Source organism: Girardinichthys multiradiatus, chromosome 9 (assembly GCF_021462225.1).
Source record: "Girardinichthys multiradiatus isolate DD_20200921_A chromosome 9, DD_fGirMul_XY1, whole genome shotgun sequence".
NCBI lineage: Eukaryota > Metazoa > Chordata > Actinopteri > Cyprinodontiformes > Goodeidae > Girardinichthys > Girardinichthys multiradiatus.
In genome coordinates, this window is record NC_061802.1 from 33,654,443 (window position 1) to 33,674,832 (window position 20,390).

The window sequence follows — 20,390 nt, forward strand, 5'->3', positions numbered from 1 at the left end:
CATGACCTTCTCCAATTCCCCCTTTTGGATCATCCAGATAGTCACTGGCAAACTTCAGACGGGTCTGGACATGCACTGGCTTGAGCAGGGGGGCCTTACGTGCGCTGCAGGAATTTTATAAATAGCGGCAGAGTGTGTGTTATTAATGGTCCTCTTTGAGAATGTGGTCCTAGCTTTCTTCAGATTATTGACTAGGTCCTGTGATGTAGTTCTGGGCTGATCCCTACCTTCCTCGCAATCATTGATGCTCCCCGAGGTGAGATCTTGCATGGAGCCCCAGACCGAGGGAAACTGACCATCATCTTGAACTTCTTCAATTTTCTCACAATTGCAGCAACAGTTGTTGCCTTCTCACTAAGCTGCTTGGCTATTTTCCTGTAGCCCATCCCAGCCTGATGTCCTTACACAGCTCTCTGGTCTTGGCCATTGTTGAGAGGTTGGAGTTTGTTTGATTGAGTGTGTGGACAGGTGTCTTTTATACAGATAATGAGTTCAAACAGGTGCAGTTAATATAGGTAATGAGTGGAGAACAGGAGGGCTTAAGGAAGAACTAACAGCCCTGTGAGAGCCGGGATTCTTACTGGTTGCTAGTGCAAATACTTATTTCATGCAATAAAATGCAAATTAATTGCTTAAAATCACACAATGTGATATTCTGGATTTTTGTTTTAGTTTCTGTTACTCACAGTTGAAAAGTACCTATGATAAAAATTAAAGACTTCTACTTCTAATTGTGCATTCAAGAATCAAGAATCTTTATTGTCATTATGGGCCCATATTGAAATTTCTTGTTGAGACACACGGCTCAGAATGCACATAGACAAAAGATACACACAAATAAAAATTATACAGCACATTAGGAGGAGAATTGGAGCAATCTGACAACATCTCTAAAGAGAAGTATGAAATATGTACATGGGGATGTAGCATGATGTATTTACATAAAGTGCAGCTCGTGCTAGAGCAGCCTAAGTGGGAAAACTAGGAAAATCGGCAGTGTATCAACTACTTGTTCTCCCCACTGTACATTAAATTTTTAAGAGGAAAGGAAAAGCACAAAAGGTAAACAAAAGCCTTAAGAATTCCAGCTTCCAATTTGCCACTAGCCATGTAGGGAATACTGCAAACCTTTGGAAAAACGTGTTTTTGCTAAATTCTGTATGGCAGAAATCTGCAAAATACTGAACATGAACAGACTGTGACCACCGTGAAACACCGTGGAGACGCAAGCCACACCTTTCGGATTTTTATTGAAAAAAAAATAAAAAAAAATCAGAGAATCTATTATTTTCCTTTCACATCACAATTATGGAATACTTTCGTCTGTCTCAAAAAAAGTTACTGGTGCACAGTCATCTAGGATTTAAGGGTGTGATAATAACGTGTCAAAACGAAAAATGCTGAAGGACCTTGTTGCAATGTTCTGTATCAGTTCCTTTGCATCATAGGAGATGGTTTTCGAGTTTCCTTTTATAGTATTTTCAGAAACTTCTGGTCTTTGTGTTACCCAAAGACCACCACCCCTCCCCTGACCACCCCCACCGTCCCTCTCACGCTTGTTCCCCTCGTCTTCCGCCTCCTCCCCCCTCCCATCCCCTCCATCTCCTGCTATCTGAACAGAGAGCCCTCGGAGCTCTCTTTTGTTCAGTAGCGCTCCGCTGCTGGAGAGTTGAGCACCACTCCGGCTGACGCTCATCCTCTCATCGCGGCTCCTCCTCTCCAGAGGACGCGCGGACTCGGCTGGAGCTCCAGGCGCGTTTTCACACACAGAAAAAAGACCTTTTATTGGTCTGTCTGCCGTTGTGACAAACAGGCTCGTTTGGACCCAACTGAACCGGACCCAAGCGTTTTTTTTATTTTTTACGCATCATTGGATGGTTTAGCGGGTTCACTCTCTGTGGCGCTACCACCTGCATTCTATGAAGCCGACGTTCCTGTTAAAAAGCCGCAGCATCACTGCACATTCCTGTGGACGAAGCCCGACTCTACAAAGGTGAGTGCAAGTTCTTTAATCTGCTTTTCATTTTTCCCGACGCGAATTAAAGCTATTTTAGGTCCCAGCTTGACACAGACAAGAAAAGTAAGACAGACTTTCTTCTGCGCAAAAATAAATTTGTAACAGGCTTGCAAAAAAAGAAAAACAGATGTGGAACTTAGATCCCTTTTGAGAGCACCATACTAAGCAAGTGCGCTTTTGAGCTTATGGGGTTTGATTTTCAGTAATTGTGAGACCGCTTGCTTTTAAAATTAATTTAATGTCTTAGACACTGTGATACACTACAAACCTTTTCAGCATATTTGCTTTATGACAGAATTGTCCAAGCATGCAGTATCTGTTAATTTATCATGTATGTTGAATGTCACATTCCCTCTATTGTCTTAAGCCTAAAAAGACAACTTTGTACAAGATGTGGATCAACCAGCAGCCCACACTTTGTGGTAAAACCTACTTTGTGTTCACCTGCATAGCTTCAGACTTCCTTTGGATTGGACTAAAGTCAATAGGCAGCACTGTAAAGATGCGACAATCAGAGCTGATAAAACTAAAGTAAAAAAAAACAAAAACAAACTGAGAAGTATCTTGGGCGTCACTTACAATCAGCTAAATAGGTCCCTCTGTCTTCAGTAAGCACCTGCAAAATGATGAACGAGCAGGAAGTCCGTGCTACAGTGATGTTCTGGAGCACGGTTTCTACTTGGATATCTCCCAGTAAAGAATGTTGTTGAGGATGAAAAAGGAAACTGTGTTGCTTTGTGCCCCTACCCCCCTCCGCCCCCCACCTTTTTTTGCTTTCTCTCTCTCGGTTTTAATTTTAACGAGTGTATGGCAGCATTTTAGATTTTGGATGGCAGAGGGTGGGGAGAAAGAGCAGAGTTTCTCATGAACCCATGGGAAATTAAGCAGAGATCCAACCAAGCAGTATGAAACGGTTTCTACTCCTGCTTTCTTTCTCTTGCTTCTCATTCGGCCTATCTGCCTTGTGCTCACCGCATGTCTCAGGTATTTGTACACACATAGGAGCACAGTCATCTAGGCAGCCTTTGCAGGAGTTTTGGACAAGCTGTCCTTGGCAAAACTGATCTAGCACTCATTTTCTTTGACAATTTATCCCTCATTATCTATATCAACCTCACCCGACAGGTATATTTTTATTTTGACATATTTTGTCTTGTTTTATGCTTGGCTTCTGGCTTCTGAAAGCCAAGTCAGAACATGGCTTTCAGAACATACCGAACTCTTTATCTGAGCTATGTGTGGATCTTTGTGAATATGATACAGGCCAGCTGCTGCTAGTATCTCATTTGGTCATCCTTTGCTTCTGTTGCATGAATAAGAAAGTGGCTCAACACAGAACTATGTTTAACTCCCTTCCCTGCCATTTAACACTACCGTCTTCATGTGCTTTCATGCATATTTCAGATCATCTTTTGTGTTTTACTTTTTGTCCCCTCCGTTCTCTCATGATCTCTGTCTTTTTGGAACCCAGGTTATCACTTTTGCGGCGTGGCTCAGTGGTATCATCATTGTTCTTGAAAGAGGTGTTCTTTATTTATTTCTTTACCAGTTCGCTGCTCCCATTTTCAAATTTTGTGTGCGATGAGGCATTGCAATGTATGAACAATATTTCTTTGAGAGAAGCTCACTGCCTCTCCTTGGCTTCGTTCCAAGTGTGGTCAAGGCCAAAAGCGGTGCTGAAATGTTGTCATTACATCTGAGGAGCAACAGAAGCAGAGGAGAAAAAGGGAAACAGAAAGAGCCTGGGGGCAGTTTGGTGGCATTATCTGCTCCTCGCATGAGGTTGCGTTTGTCACATATTTCAATAACGTGTCTTTTCTGGCTGGCTGCACTCGGCTTAGTGCAGACACTTGTAGCTGAAGATACGAATTGGCAAAGATTCAATTGTTCTCTTGAGTTGCGTCCAAGCAATTTGGTAAACTGTGAATTTTTTCAGTGAGTTTTGCTAATGTAAGACGTTAATATTCTAACAATGAACCTTCTGCTATGCTTAAACCTAACAAAGCCAGCCTGGCATGGCAATGGCAATGGAGAAAAAAAAGGGTGAGAGCAGCCAAGCAGTATCAGAAAAAGACAATCTGTTGGCTTGATTCTGGTTATTAAATGGGTAAAAACCAGTCAAGTCCAGCTTAAAATACAATCAAATTCATGTATATTTATTGTTATTTCTGCGTTTGGACCTACCTCACAAATTATAAAAGACTTTTATGAACTAAAAACCCAAAACATGCATACCCAAAATGAAAATTCTGAAGTGTGAATAATTTACTGACTAATGGCAAATACATATAACCCAGTCTGGTTTACTATGCACTCCACCATGAAGCCTATGTGATGTAAATCTTGCTATCTGTTTCTGCCCATTCGGGCCCACCAGGACTCCTTGCAAATGACTGCATGCAGCCCAGATTTTTGCACCTGCGCTGATACCTGCATTATTTTAGCCCCCTTGTTGTCCTCACAAATGGCATCTTGTGACAACGACAGCAAAGACTCTTTTGGTTGGATGGGTGCTCTGTCATTTAGGGCAGACATGGAGGTTCCTTTTTTTCTATGGTTTTTTTCGCCCAATCCTGTGGTTCTATGAGTCAGCTGTGATTCTGCTGTGGTAACAGCCGAATAAAATTCCAGTACATTTATAGTATAAAAAATGTATGACTCGTTATACAATGTAAAGGGAGTAATTCAGATAGCTAGAGGGCTGGTACAGAGACCACAGGGTCCCTAAAGCGGGCGAAACAAAGGAATTTCAGAAATCAGGCTCCTGCAGAGAAAAGCAAGGGAAGCTGTGTGGATCTATAGAGATACCTATACTCTGTACTGAAAAGCTCCCATCAGGCAAACAATGCAGGCATGACAACTGTTATTTTGTTATATGTATTAGTTCTACTGTGAGCTGGCAGGTCATTGATTTAATTTGACCATCAAGTCTGATTTACTTGTGTGTTTCTTGCTGTAAGCTTGCATTATGCAGGCTTATGGTGTAGACACAAACAAACGTAGATTTTTAGTTTAAGGTGGCAGAGCAGATAGGATGCCAGAAGATTCCTGCAAAGAGGGACTAATTGTTAGACTTAGATAACCTTGATCTAATTAAGCAGTGAGAGCCAACACAGCGGCCTACGTGCCGCCTATTCAATCCTGGTTCTATAAACAGTCATGATGCTACGCTCTTTAAGTTATCTGCCAAAGCTATGTTGGTGCAGTTAGAGAACCCTCAGTATACATAAATAACCATTTAGGCTGTGATCCTCTTAGTTTCCCCTTTGTCTCTGTTACACAGTTGTTTTGCTACCTTGATGTAGTCTGTACCTGTCCTCGGTGTCCACTTTTCTTGAGTGACAACCACACGTCCGTTCAAACCCTCCAACCTGACGCCACTGAGCAGATGGTGCCAAGCAGGAGTGGGATGCTTCTTGTTTCGCTTAGGATGAGAATAAAATAGCCTGGCATGGCACTTTGAACCAGCCACTGCACATAAAGCCAAGCAAATGAGCAGTGCAGCTTGGCCATCATTGGTTGGTCAGCGGCTGAGCACACAAAGCCCAGGAGATGCAGTGGCAAAAAAAAAAAAAAGGTAGCTTACCACAATCCCTCCAGACACTACTCGTTAATATTCATCAATCACCCACCTCCCATCCGCCCCCAAGGACCCGCTCTACACCCCTCTCCCACAAAATGTATTATTCAAAGGTAGCATTTTCCCTATTAAATACTATAAATAAATAATGACATCTGGTAACAGTTTTGTCTGCTGAATTAATGACAGTTGAGTATATTTTGTAGCAATTGGAAGCGTTGATGAGTTGGATTTCTGTTCGGCCACCTCTCCTCTCACTGCTCTCCCTTTGTCTTGCCTCTTTTGTTAATGTCAGCTGGCCTGTCAGTTGATCAGAATGGGACTGCGTCTTTCTCTATCAGTCACCTTCAACAGCTAGCCGCAGGAGAAGCAAATATACCGAGGCTGTTTATTTAACCATTATCTCTGTTTTCCTGGCTACGATAATACTTAGAAAACACAAAGTTCTCTCAGGCTGCTTTATAGGGTTTCGACGCCCAAACACCAAGTTGTCTGTCTTATTGGTTTTCTTCCATATTAACATAAACTCAGTTGGGTTTAAACATCCCAAAATAACACACATACATAGTGATGCATTACTTGAACACACCGACAATGTAAGCATCACTTTGTACAGGCTGTAGCTATCAGACTCTGACGAGCTGGTAAACATATAGTGCTTGAGAGGCCCACAGATGGCCAGTGTTTTCCCTGTCTTGTGTGCTCAAATTCCCAAAGGAAATGCTTTCTTTTCTGCTTGTGTGAGCATGTTTTTTAATCTTAATTTGTAGAGGTACAAAGGGATCCCCCAGATCCCATACAGCAATTCCAGACAGGGGCATCACAGCTAAAGTTGGAGAAGAATAATTATTGTTCCTGAGAGTGATTTCTGATCGTCTTCCTCCTCCTTACCCTATCTGAGTGGATTCCACACAGTAGGTCTATTTATAAAGCCGAGGCAGCCGTGTGAAACTTATAAAGTCCCCCTCACTAATCTGAAATATTGCTTTGGGGTTCGAAACCAATCACAGAGGAAAGTGGGGAAGAATAGACAAGTTGTGTGATTAATTTCATTTCGAATGCTGCCACAGGTGAGGCCCTGTCTGATGTGTTGCGTGTTTTGGTTGGCTTGTTTTGTTTGTGAGCCTTTCTGATTAGAGGTGAGGGGGTTCAACATGTAGAGGAGCATTGTTTGAAATGTGTCTTTTGTACACATTTTGTTGGGGTTTAATGTGAAATGTGTAGTGCACAATTGTCAGTTTAAACTATGATACATGGTTTTCAAAATTAAATATCTGAACAACTGTTGTGTACATTTGTGTTGAGACCACATGAATCTATACTTTATAGAACCACTCCAACTGAAGTGGCGTTTGTAATTCCAGTCTCTAGTGTGGCGGCAGAGAGTGGATTCAGCCTCCAGAACATCACAACAGCCATAGCAAGTCATCTGTCCAAGGCAAAAGTCCGAAACCTCATGAAAATAGTCTCTGCAGCAATCCCACTTGAGACATTTGATTATGCACAAGCGGGTATGCAATTCAGGGGAGCAGGAGGAAGTTGTATTGTCAGACTGTGTTCAGGCCACAGGAGGTGATGTATTTAATTTAAATTGTTTATATGCAGTTAGTCTGGGACAGTCAGTGTTTTTCTTCACTGCGGAGACAATGTTACATGTATTCATCTGGTTGATAAGGATTCTCTGTTCAGTTTGTTCATACTGATTAATTAAAATGAATTAAAATAAATGCTACTGAATGTGTAATTATCATTTTATAAAATAAAGTGATGGGTAAATATAGTTTATGAGAGATAGATTTTTTTGACCTTGTCGGTCAAAATCACAGACAGCAAAAAAATCCAGTTCTGATCTAGAGACTTAAATCTTTATCCATTATTCTTTGCAGAATAGTTAAAACCCAGTCTGACTGGATGGTGAGCTTTGGTGAACATCAGTTTTTAATTCTTGCTACAAATTCTCAGTTGTACTTAGGTCTGGACTTTGAATGGGCCATTCTAACATTTGAATGTGCTGTGTGTACTTAATATAAACCGTTTCATTATAACTCTGACTGCAGGTTTAGAGTTGTTGTGCTTCCATGATTTCTCTGTATTCAGCATCTGCCAGCATCAACTCTGACAAGCTTCCTTTTCCCTCACATGTTGCTCCCATATTTCAGTGTACTTATGGTGTATTTACTTTGGGGGGCTGTATTAGCCTTCAGCCACAATTTTTTTTTTGTGTAGGCCAAAAGCCTTTGTTTTTAGTCTCATCTGAAGAGAGCATATTCTTTCACATGCTTGCTGTATCCAGTTTGCCTTGTAAAAATGTGGACAGAACTTCTTTTTGACTTTATTTCAAAAAGATAACTAGTATTCAAATGAACAGGTTGCCCATTATTTTATATTCCTACTAGCTAAACATTTTCCATTAATCCACTTCTCTGTGTATTTGTGGGTTCAGGCTTTATATGCTATGTTTTCAAAAATGGGTGAGGGGTTATGCTGCCTTTTTTTTTGTTGTCATTTCACTTGATATTTCATTTTCTGAACCAGCAGCCTTGTACATTTCAGTGAATTCATGTACAGGCAGCCAGATGTATAAATAGATGATGATATAAATAGATTAAAACACAACTTCTGGATAAAGTTAACGTGCCTGTGCTGTAACACAAAAGAGCAGCAGCAACAAAGTCTTTATTTGGTGACTTGCTGTGTGTGATGTGTCATAATTCAACATAAAACTAAAATAAAGTGCAAGACCATTGTCTCGGTGCTCCTGGTGTTTAACACTGAATTGAAGTATCTGATACTGTCGCCAAATAGAGTTATTCTGGGTTATCTTTTTTTAGTTAACCAAAAGCAAGTTATGTATGACTAAGCAGCTGTTATTTTAAGGTTCAGACAAATCAGTGTATATTTTAAGAATTTTATCAACCCAAAACATACCACTCATCTTACATAAACATCAGGAGAACCTTGGTGGGTGTGTTGCAGCAATTTCTGTCTAAACACAAATCGGACTAAGCGTGATAAAGCAAGATGTTAAAGCTTCAGGTTCAAGTTCTCTAAAACTTTCCGTTGTAACGTTCCTATTGTTTATTTTTCTTATATTAAGATGCCAAAGTGTTTGTGTGATCAAGAGTTTTCATTGACTGATGGGAGCATAGAGCAAGGAAGCACCGGTTGCAGAAAAACAGGCATGCTGTTGAGTGGAATGCCACCCCTCCCTCTGTTTAAAGTTAAACTGTTTTTTTAAATTACAGTTCGCAACGTAGAAGTCTGTTAAGCAGCTGACTGCAGGCTCTAACTATCAGCTCCTTTTACTCTATAGAACAGCTAGAAGGTGTAAAATTATTTGCAGTAATTAAGTTTACATGAAAACTCCTATATTTTGGAGGGTGCTTATTATATATTTTTAGTTTAATTTATAAAAATATCTAATATATAAATGATAATAATAACAATATTAGAACTGTAATAATAAATATGTTGTAATATTTCTTTAATGCCGATGTGTTTCTGTTTCAATTTCCTTTTCTGTGCCTGCCCACTAGGGTCCGCCAAAACTCTCCGCCAAGGTGGGTGTACAGCCCAGATTTTGGCAACCGAGCTAAGTGTGCAGGGCGTCATTGAGCTCCCGTTTTAATGGTGAAGCCAAATACACAAGCAGATAGAGGAAACGGCAAGTCAGATAAGGAGCAGAAGAGAAAAACAAGAGTGAAGCTTGTCCTAAAGAAATATTGTGTGGGTAGATATTTTGTTTTTCCCATTTGGATAACTGAATTGATGAATTCATTAAGAGCCCAAATCCATGAAACCTTTTTGTACAGGAGAAGATTTTTATTATTTTTCACAAGTACTGCCATGGTCTTAACATCCTTCATTTTGACACCTATTTCAGCCTACTAGAACAATAAATCACAACATGTCTTATTTATTCAGAATTACAGTATTATTATTTCAAAACCTAATATGAAATTTCCTGAAATTTTAAATCTCATAACAGGGGATCAGTTTTTATTTTCCAATGAAAAAATTACTTAAATCACAACTTTTGCCCCCTACATTTCACAGCAAAATTACCTCCAACAAGCCAAGTTCCACGAGTTGGCCTGTCTTGATCTCACACCACAACGTACATTAAGAATAAATTTATATACATAAGAGTTGGGACCCATTTGCAAACAACCGAATGCATTTTCACCTGCAGATCCCAAAAACAGTCAAAGCACATTTTTAAAACATTAAGGAGTTAGGCCCTTATTGAATTTACTGATTCAACTTATCTCTTATTGCCACCAAGGGCATACAAACTGGACTATAGCCCTGCAAGGAATCAAGTAAATCTTCTTCATTGGTTCTTTTCTTTGATATGCTTCTGAGCAGACAGTTGACACACCAGCACACCTATACCCCCTATGGGAGTGTAGTGAAAAACGTGTCTCTGAGTGGAATGCAGCGGTTCTACTAACCTTGAAACAGTACAAATATGAGCAAGTGTGTCAGCAACCATACAGGTTTTCACCAAATCGACAAAAGGCTGTGAGGCGTTTTGGTTAAAACACGATCAGTAGATGGAAAGATTTATGAAAAACACATACACAGAACCAGTTAGGAACGGCAGCAGTCAGGGGCATATCTGCAAACCTCATCGGGGGTATTTTGGTTTGAATGCCCAAACTCATGGTTGAGGTCTCATCTGGATTTGTAGTTCATGTCACTTTTGCTGCTGATAGCAATGTGACTCTGACCCTGGCCGTATGTGGGGTTTTGTGCAAGCAATATGTGTGTGTGTTTTTGCTGAGCTGAACAGAGTGAGCAAGGAAATTAAAAAAGGGTAAAAAGGGCAGAGAGAGCAATCTGCAAGTGCTGACATCTCTAACATTCACTGCCAGTCGTTGACTAATTTATCCAGCTAATTTGTCAGCAATTATTTTCTCAGGTTTTCTCTGTGCCTTACACAGCAATGAAATTATCACATCTTGACCAGTCTCTGATTCTTTGTGAATGTTTTATATAATCTCTACTGAGTCTACTTGGGGGATGGTGGGCTTAAAGTAAAAACACTACAGATAAATTGCAAGGCCCGTGGTAGGTCAGATGTCCCATCAGAGCAATTTGCAGTGGTTCTGCAGTTGGTACAAGATTGCCAATGTTCCACCAAAGTGGCTTTTATGTGGAGCCATGATGCATGCTGCCTTTAAAGCTCGGAGGCATTACAGTTAAAGACAGTGGTGGAAGGTGGTACTGCGGAGGTGTGTGTGGGAACAAGTAAAGGCTTTAAACTTTTTTTCTCCAAGACTGCTCCTAATGTGAAACTTAGTGTTTTTTGGTATGAGGGCATTTATTTCATTGGATTCTGCACAAAAAAATTGCATTTTTAAAATGAAATTTACATTTAAATAGCTTGTAGTTCTCCTCTTTACTGCAAACGCCAGTAAGCACAACTTTTGCCAATTGAAGGGAAGCTACTAAGCTATTTAGTGAGGGGTTTCTCTGAATGTGAATTTTAGTTTTCATATCATGCAATGCTTATTTACTTAATCTGCCAAACAAGCCACATCAGAACACATATTCCAATTTACTGAAAATGGTTGTACTATTGTGCAAGGATTAGATTATAGGATTAGGCAGACATGCAACGAGCTGAATTATCCAAGTATTCAGTTAAGAGACAAACTGGTGCTAAAATATGCACACATGACTTGTATTTCAAATTTTTTCATTATTCTTAATGATTGTTTTTAGTTTGAAAAAGGATGCTGCATCTGTCTGTTGAACTTGCTGTGAAAAGTGAATGTGTGCAACAAATCCTGGTTTAATTATAAAAAAATGTACAATAGTTAATACAATGTACTTATGCTTATTTTTTATTTCATTTAATTTCATAAACAGACATATAATTGGTAGATATATGATGCATTTATTGTAAGTGCCCCTGCCCTGTCGCGCCCCCCAAGTTGGAATGGTCCAATCAAAGTCCAGACTTAAACCCTACTGAGAATTTGAAACTTGAAAAGCATGACTTTTCACAGAAGCTCTTAATCCAGTCCGAGCTTCAGCTGTTGCAAAGAATAGACAAACATTTAATTCCCTAGATGTGTAACTCTCATAGAGATATACCTCAAAAGACCGTTGTTCAAGGGGGGTGAACACAAATTCACAAAACCACAATTTTTAGATGCCATTTGGAAACATGTTGAAACTGTATATATTTTTTTGCACTTCACAGTTGTGTGCTACTTTGTGTTGGTCTGTGTCATAACATCCCATTAAAATACATTTGAGTTTGCTGTTGTATAGTGGCAAGGGTTATAAAGACTTTTCCAAGGTTGTTAAAGTTTTACCATTCTGTTTATTAGCATGCAGCTCCTGCCTGCACTATCTGCGTGGATAGAGCAGCCTTTCAGTTCTGCAACAATAAATTCAAAATGAACTGCTGAAGTGCATACCTCTTCTGTTTTGTAATTAACTGTCATGCTGTAGAGTTAATAGAGATGAAAATGAAGAGCCTTTGCAACAGTCACTCAGTTGATAGGTCGGCAAAAATTATATTAATCATCTCTCTGTGTTGTTTGTGGGTTTATCTCTTTTAGTCTGTGTGTGAATGTGCAAATCAAACATCTGCTTCCAGCTTGAAGGAGGCTTCATCTGCTCCATCCCTGTTCAATAGGGATTCTACCCACCAACAGTTGTAATTAAACGGGCTGTCTGTCCTAATAATACCTTTGAGCAGAAGTTCTGGAGCCTCCCGGACCCCTGTGATAAATTTGGCTACTGATCTCAGTGTTTCTGCTGGGCGGCCCCTGGTGAGTAGAGGTCTCTGCGTGTGATAGAGTGGTTGGTGTGGGAGTTCTGCTGCTATATCCCCACATGTTCACCACCTTCAGTGCAGAGATTGATGGGTTGGGGTGCTGTTGTCGGTGAAGGATCTGTGCTGCACTGTTGGCTGAGCCATCTGACTTGAGTCTGTCGCTATAGGGGTTACAACAGCTGCTCCACAGACTGTTGGAAAGCTGGGTGTGCTTAATCTTTAATAAATAAAGCTAGATTTTCTACTGTGTCCTGGCTTGCTCCAACTGTTACATTAGGGTGCCATCATCTTAGTGGAGAGCAACTGAATAAAAAAACTGGAGGGAATTTACAAAGCTGTGCAGTCTCCTTAAGTTTGTGCCATTGTTTTTTTGATATGCTGTCTGCTTTATTTCTGTATCACATTCCAAAAGAAAATCGCACTAACTACATGCAGACACTAATATGCCCATCAAGTCTAACAGATTGGAGCAATTTGCACCTGAGTTACTTTGCAGTTGTCTTGTCTTTAGCCACAAACACAGCGGATGCACAGATGTGATCAAGAAGACAGAGAACACGGTTTTAGTTTTTAATTATTGTTTAATTAAATGGAGAATGTCAAGACTTGACAAGGCATTCCTTAAAACTTTAAGAACATCTGACTATATAAATTATGTCAGAATGGTGTTTTTAAATCAATAGGTGATGCAGCAGATTGTAAAAGAGTGGAATGATGCATGCATTTCACTGATTGATTAATTAAAAATGTATCAAATTGTAAAATCATTACAAGATTACTATACAAATATACTGGACTAACCTTTTATTACATCAGAATAAAAATATTTCCTTTTAATTCCATGTTAAGGGTCTTTGATTTCCTTTGCATTATGCTAGTTACATCCCACCAAAATTGAGGCAATTGGATTAATCTTCCTGACAGAGGTAATTTATTTAAGTTCTGTTTATTAACCTCTTCATATGGAACATGATTTGATGTTCCACAATCATGTGATTAATATTATGAATTTAAAAAGGAACAAGATTTTAAACAAGATTTGAAAAATATTTGGGATGAGAAAATTCATTTACAAAAAATCAAACTGATGAATTTTGCCTTCAGAGGCATCCCTGACCTGCCAGCATTACTATAAATTTTCTGCAGACTGTATTTTAGCCATGGAATAAATGCAACGCAAACAGCTCTCAACTTTTAGAATGTGATGCTGTTCGATCTTGATTTAATATGCATAAAGCTTGACACACTTTCCTCTAAATAGCTCATTTGAATATGAGCAAACTTCACTAACGAAAGGAGGAGCTATTTGCTTGGTGGCATATTTTAGAAGCAGGTTAGAGTTGCCTGTTTCTTTACATTGAAATGCCTGTTTTTGTTGATGTCCTCTGATTAAAAATCCCTTGAGATGTGTGCTCAACATGTCCAGTTGTTTGTATGAAAACCCTCCAATAGACACATGGAAAATAAGTATTTTTCAGGCTCAAAGGGCTGTCGTCACCTCAGACGTTTAAGGCTGAGCCCTAATTAGGCCTTGTCTTGGCATGACCTTCATTTTTTAACAGAAAGGGGATCGGAGGAAGACACCCTAAAGCCGAGATTATCTCCTATTTCCTGTTACTGTCCTCTTCATGTCAAACCATGAACCTTAACAGTGGAGGAAAATATGTTCGAGTTGCCATTAGCTCACTGTTCCTGTTAAGCTTTTCTAAAACGGTCAATGGTATCTGTGGTTGTGGACTAGATGTTTTAGCCCCGTGTGTTTCTCTCCCTCACTATATTTTATGCATGTTCTGGTTGTGGAATCACAAGTCGTGCATCCATAAAGTTCAAAGAAAAGCTCTTCAGTGATGATATGATTTACCCCAGACCCATTAGCAGTTGAACTGTGTGTGCTTCAGGTGTTCCCAGGGGGAATTGAAAAGGAAATGCTCCCTGCTGCCTCTATGCACGGATTTTCAAAGATCTCCCGTGATTTATTTGGAAAACATTTCTTAACCCACCTGCCTCACTTTATTGCCTTAAAGGCAATAGAGACATACTTGTTGAGTGGATTTCAAGTGGCAAGTTGAAGTTCACAGTGAATCATTAGAAATTCCTTTTAGTGAATTGTGTTTATTTGAGTGTATTAGTGTTGTTTGCTGTTATGGTGCCTTAAATCTATTTCTTGAGCAAGGGGAATGTTGATTCTTTCTCTTCCGCTTGTGCTGTTCTTTTGAGTCTATGAATCAAGGAGGGAACTGAACTTTGCTATAATGAAATGGGCATGTCCCGCAATCATGCTTATTGATTGGAGTGTTTGTTCTTAATCAGGATCTCAGACAGGACAGCATGCTCAACAGTTCATCAGCACACACTGCAGTAATCACAGCATTTGTGATTTCTTATGTATAACTACAAACAGGCTTAATTGGGGGCTGTATCTCCTGTGAGCATGCTACACAGGAGGAAGCTGCTGAAGACGTTTTGCTGGATTAGTAGCACTCTTATAATACAGATTGACATTAGCATTAAAAATAGATTTTTTAAGATTAAATTTCTTTTTTCTTTTTTATAATTCTATTTTTTGTTTACATTCAAGAGCTCATGCCAGCAGTATATAGGCAACCACGGCTGTTTTTGTAAGTAAGGATTTACGGCTGCTTATCTTGTCACAGATCTAACTGGTAGTGCCCCATTTCCTTTGGTGGCATCTTCTCTTTACATTAGCTGTCAGATAAATGAGCTATTTGCTTTTTTTGGCTGAATAGTACCTATCAAAAGGTCAGGGTGGCCTCACTTGAAATAGGAAGCACTGCTGATCGGGTCGGGCTCTGCTCTTTGAAAGACCCGTACTTCTGAATGTGTTGGCCTATTACCACAAATTGTGTATGGATGCCAACCATATCTCAAACCTAGCTTTTAGTATTGCATTTCATTTCCCTCTCTTTTACTCAGCAACTGGTTTCTCTTCAGTTACAGTGAGGAGAAATATGCCACCAGAAGATTTCTAAGTAACACATTTCTGAGTAACTAATCAATACTTGCAGGGTCATGGAGAGCTGGTTCCTGTGCACAGCAGCCAGTGGGGGAAAGTCAGGGCACACCCTGTCCAGGTGCACCCTGTCTAAAAAGGACCTGTCTAAAAAAGGCTTATCCCCCACAGAGGTTTCAGTGGTAAACCAGAGCTGATAGTAAGAGCTTAACTAGTTCTATAAAAGAACCAGTATGATTTTCCACAGTCAACAACCCAGCTTGGTGCCACGTCATTGTGTCACTATAAGCATCTCTTCCAGTTAGTTAGTATTTGGTTCTGTATCTGTTTTATTCAAATTTGAGGATGATTACAAAACAGGAAGGCTGTTTAAACACTGAAATTCTGTTGTCTACTAATCAATCTCTTAATTTCTTATCATACTTTTAGTACGAGATGAATAGAATAGAGTAGAATAGAATAGAAATATTCTTTATTGTCCCAGAGTCGAGAAATTCAGGTGTACCAGCAGCAAAGTCAAAGGCAAATGGAAGATGCAGATACACACAAAGGTAAAAAAATCTAAAAACAAAAAAGCAGTTGAACGTTTCAAATTGCATATAAAATACCAATCCCAACATTTGTAACTTGTGGAACATGTGTGGAACAGTCATATAATTTAAGCATAGAAATCAAATGTTACTTGTGTAGCACAGGCTGCAGGAGTATCTTCACATCTTCTACTCATCACTCTTGTCAACTTCTTTTTCAATGTTACATCAACTACTCTGCACCCATCTACTGACTCAGTGTTATGATTTTTACATCCTATTTCTTTCTTTAAGCTGTCCCTGCTGGGTATTTTCTCTACAAAGATGCCTTCAACCCCTCTTTTTCACTTCCCCAGCCTTTGTCTAGAACTGTGCTATCATTGATTGGGTAAATTGGCTTTGCATCACCTCTTTTTGGCATAGCATGGTAACTACAAGAATAGCACAGCATCTGATGGAGGGGGTAATGATGGGGAAAGGTTAAATGTTTGAAGAGCAAAGACACAAACAAGTGGAACACAACTTCAAATGTATTCATTAAAGTCATGAAGTGACTGATCTTTTATAAACTTTTGTGACTTCTGATGTAATTTTTTTCCTCTTGTGGACTCATTCTGATTTCCTATCTGGACATGCTTTACCCACAGATTGCACTATTTTTTTTAGTATCCAATCAAAGCTTTCAGAAATGAGATACAATACAGTAAAACAGCTTATTATGAGTAGAGTGAAGGAAATGTTCCAATCTGATCTGTTTCTCTACTTAGATTTGGGATTTTTTGTCTGCACACGACAGCACAGCACATCCTGCCTTGTGGATTCCTTCAGAATATTTCAGGGATTCTTGTAGCTGTCAAAATAGATCAGATGTAACATATTTTTTAAGGTAGGAAACCACGAGTCTCTATCTAGACAGTCCTTTTCTTATAAATTTTACAGTATCTCTCAAAACTATTCCCAAACCTGGAACCTTTTCAAATTTTGTCCAGCCATAAACCTTTTTGCCGGATTTGTGATAGACCCTCTCAAATTAGAACATATTTTCAAGTGAAGGAGACATTTTATATGTTTTTTTAAATTATTTTACAACAAAATATTTTTAAATTGTGGTGGGAATTTACATTCCGCTCCTCTGAGTGGCAGAGGGACTGATGACTGAGTCGATAGTGTAGGGGCCAATGAAACGAGGAGACAGTTTTTTGGACATAGCCTTCAAAGGGATGTCTCGGGAGGACAACCAAACCTTTTGGCCAGGATGGCACATCGGAGCAGGCCGCCGTCTGCGGTCAGCGTACTTCTTATTCTGGTCTGCTGTACGAAGGAGAGCTCTGGTAGCATTTCCCCAGATATGTTTACAACGGCGGATATGGTGCCGAACGGATGTTACCGCTATGTCCTTTTCATCTGCGGGGAATAAGGGAGGTTGATAACCAATAGATACCTCAAAAGGAGAGAGGCCAGTTGCAGATGAGATTTGTGAGTTGACTGCATATTCGACCCAGGGGAGATAAATACACCAATCAAGACGTTCAGATGCGGTTATGCATCTGAGGATGGACTCCATCTGTTGGTTCAGGCGTTCTGTCTGTCCATTTGATTGGGGGTGGTACCCAGACGTCAGGGAAACTTTGGCTCCAAGGGCCAAACAAAACTGTTTCCAAACACGAGAGAAAAATTGGGGCCTCGATCTGACAAAATGTCCTGAGGTACGCCATGAAGGCGAAAAACATGCTGAACCAACAGCTGGGCAGTTTGGAAAGCAGAAGGAAGTTTTTTCTGTGGTACAAGGTGGCAGGACTTAGAAAAACGGTCAACAATTGTAAGGATGACCGTATTTCCCTTAGAAATAGGTAAACCAGTTACAAAGTCAAGGGCTATGTGAGACCAAGGGCTTTTGGGCATACTGAGAGGCTGGAGTAACCCATAGGAAGGCTGATTGCCCGATTTTTGTCTGGCACAGATTGAACAGGCCTGCACATACTCTTTAACATCCTTGTGAAGGGATGGCCACCAAAATCGCCTGGAAATGAGTGAGATGGTTCTGCTAACCCCTGGGTGACCTGTGAATTTGGCTGTAGGAAACCAGCGGATGAGCCTAAATCTAACAAAGGTAGGAACATACTTCCTGTTGGGAGGACCAGTACCTGGGTCCGGTTTGTTTCCTTGGGCATTGCCTATAAGGTCCTCCACCTCCCAAACTAGGGCTCCAAAGGTCCAATGGGACGGCACAATGGGTTCAGCCTCTTTTCCGGTGGAGTCCGGTGAGTGAAGCCGGGAAAGAGCATCTGGCTTGATGTTCTTGGAGCCAGGTCTGTAAGAAATGGAGAGGTCAAAACGAGAGAAAAACAGTGACCAACGTGATTGGCATGGGTTCAGTCTTTTGGCTGTTTGCAAGTAGGCCAGATTTCTGTGATCGGTCCATACTGAAATGAGGTGCTTAGCACCCTCCAGCCAATGTCTCCATTTTTTGAGAGCTAACTTAATTGCTAGCAGCTCCCTGTCTCCCACGTCATAATTCCGTTCTGTGCTAGTGAGACGACGAGAAAAAACTTAGAAAAGATAGTTGAACCGTGAACTGGTTCAAAGGCCGAGGAAAGGAGAGGAAGTGGATATTTGTTTTTTACTGTAATTTGGTTTAACCCCCTATAGTCGATACAAGGGCGGAGTGAACCATCTTTCTTTTCCACAAAGAAAAACCCAGCTCCAAGTGGAGAAGATGAGGGGCAAATTAACCCAGTCACCAGAGATTCATTAATATACTCCTCCATAACCTTTCTTTCTGGTCCTGAGATGTGATAGAGCCTACTGGAAGGCAGGGGGACACCGGGAAGCAAATCTATTGCACAGTCATAGGGTCTATGCAGGGGTAGTGACAAAGCCTTGGATTTACTAAAAACTAACCTGAGATCATGGTACTCTGGAGGGACGTTAGAGAGATCGGACATCTCATTTTCTGCAGGACCTGACTCAGAAGGGAGTGATGCTACTGCTGACTGTAGACAAGAAGAAAGACAGTTAGTGGACCAGGATTCTATTCGGCTTTCTACCCAGTTAATGTGAGGGTTATGTTTCTTGAGCCAAGGAAACCCCAACACGATTGAATTCAATGCGATGGGAAACACAAAAAAGAAATCTCCTCCCTATGATTTCCACAAAGAATTAAGGTCAACGGTTTGGTTCTATGTGTTATTCGTGGCAATCTTTTCCCATCTAACGAAGAAACTGATTGAGGTACGGGGAGTGGCTCAGTCTCAATCTTAGCTTCACTAACTAACCTCTGATCAATAAGGTTCTGGTCGCTACCTGAGTCAATAAGAGTGGAAAGATTCTGAAAAAGACGGTGAGAAATTAATGTGGCAGGCAAACTATGTCTGGGGGTAAGAGGACGCTCCGTCAGTATCCACTCACTTACTGACGGACCTGGCCTTTTGGTCCCGAGGGACCAATAGGACAGTTTGAAAATGTTCAGTTAAGCCACAGTAAAAACACTGATTTGATTGGCGTCTCAGTTTTTCCTCCGGGGAAAGCTGAGTACATCCGATCTGCATGGGTTCAATTCCAAAATTATGTGAAGCGGAAGTGGAGCGACTAGTTTCGGGTGTTGAGCTAGAGGGATGAGTCCTAACTGCACTCCGTTCTAATCAGGATCTTTTTCTTTCCCTCATTCGGTTATCTAATTTGACGGCTAACTTGATTAACCTATTCAAGGTCTTAGGCTCGTCAACTAATGCTAACTCATCCTTTAGTGGTTCATTTAAGGACTGGAAGAAAGCGGCTCTAAGAGCGCAGTCATTCCATCCAGAAGCTGCAGCCAGGGTGCGAAAATCTATGGAGAACTCAGCTACTGACTGGTCTCTCTGTTTAAGAGACCATAAACTTCGAGTGTTGGCGGTTAAGTCTTTCTCACTGGAGAAAACCTGTCGAAACCCCTCCTCAAATTTGGAAAATGTGCAACCAAAGTCCAAACTGTTTGAAAAATGGGCCTCTGCCCATCTTAAGGCTTTTCCAGAGAGTAACCCTAGTACGAAATAAATCTTAACAGAATCATGTGGAAAGGATTGTGGGGAGCGATTGAAAACTAGAGTGCATTGGAGAAGGAAACCCTTACAATCTTCTTTCTCACCAGAGAATTTTTCAGGATTCGGGGAAGTGACCACACGTGAGTGCGGTAGTTGCTGAGAAACCGGGGAGGCTGAAGCATCCTCTACTGCCGGGGCGGAGAAATTACTCAAGGTGTGCTGAAACAAGGAGGCTAGTTGTTCGATCTGCTGATTGGTCTGTTTCTGCTGTTCAAAAGGAGAACGGAGGGAAGAATAATGAGTTATGATTTGGTGTTGTTGTTCAGATAGAGTTCTCCTGAACGCTTCTGCTGGGTCAGGTTGGCCAGAGTGTTCTGTCATGTTGGTTTTAACGGACTTGACCCACATGGAGAAAGCAATTCAGGAGACAGAGTTTTACGGTGAAGTGTTTATTTACAGAGCAGTGTAGTGAACAGG

The 20,390-nt window shown here is 40.6% G+C and overlaps 1 protein-coding gene across 1 annotated transcript in view; it reads left to right on the forward strand.

The window, feature by feature from the left end:
• Positions 1-1,669: 1,669 nt before the first annotated feature.
• Positions 1,670-20,390, forward strand: part of ncanb (neurocan b) — a 250,046-nt gene continuing 231,325 nt past the window's right edge. Inside the window, exon 1 of the mRNA XM_047375781.1 lies at positions 1,670-1,993. Coding sequence (XP_047231737.1) covers positions 1,920-1,993 — 74 coding nt within the window. The 5' untranslated portion in view covers positions 1,670-1,919. The remainder of the gene's footprint in view (positions 1,994-20,390) is intronic.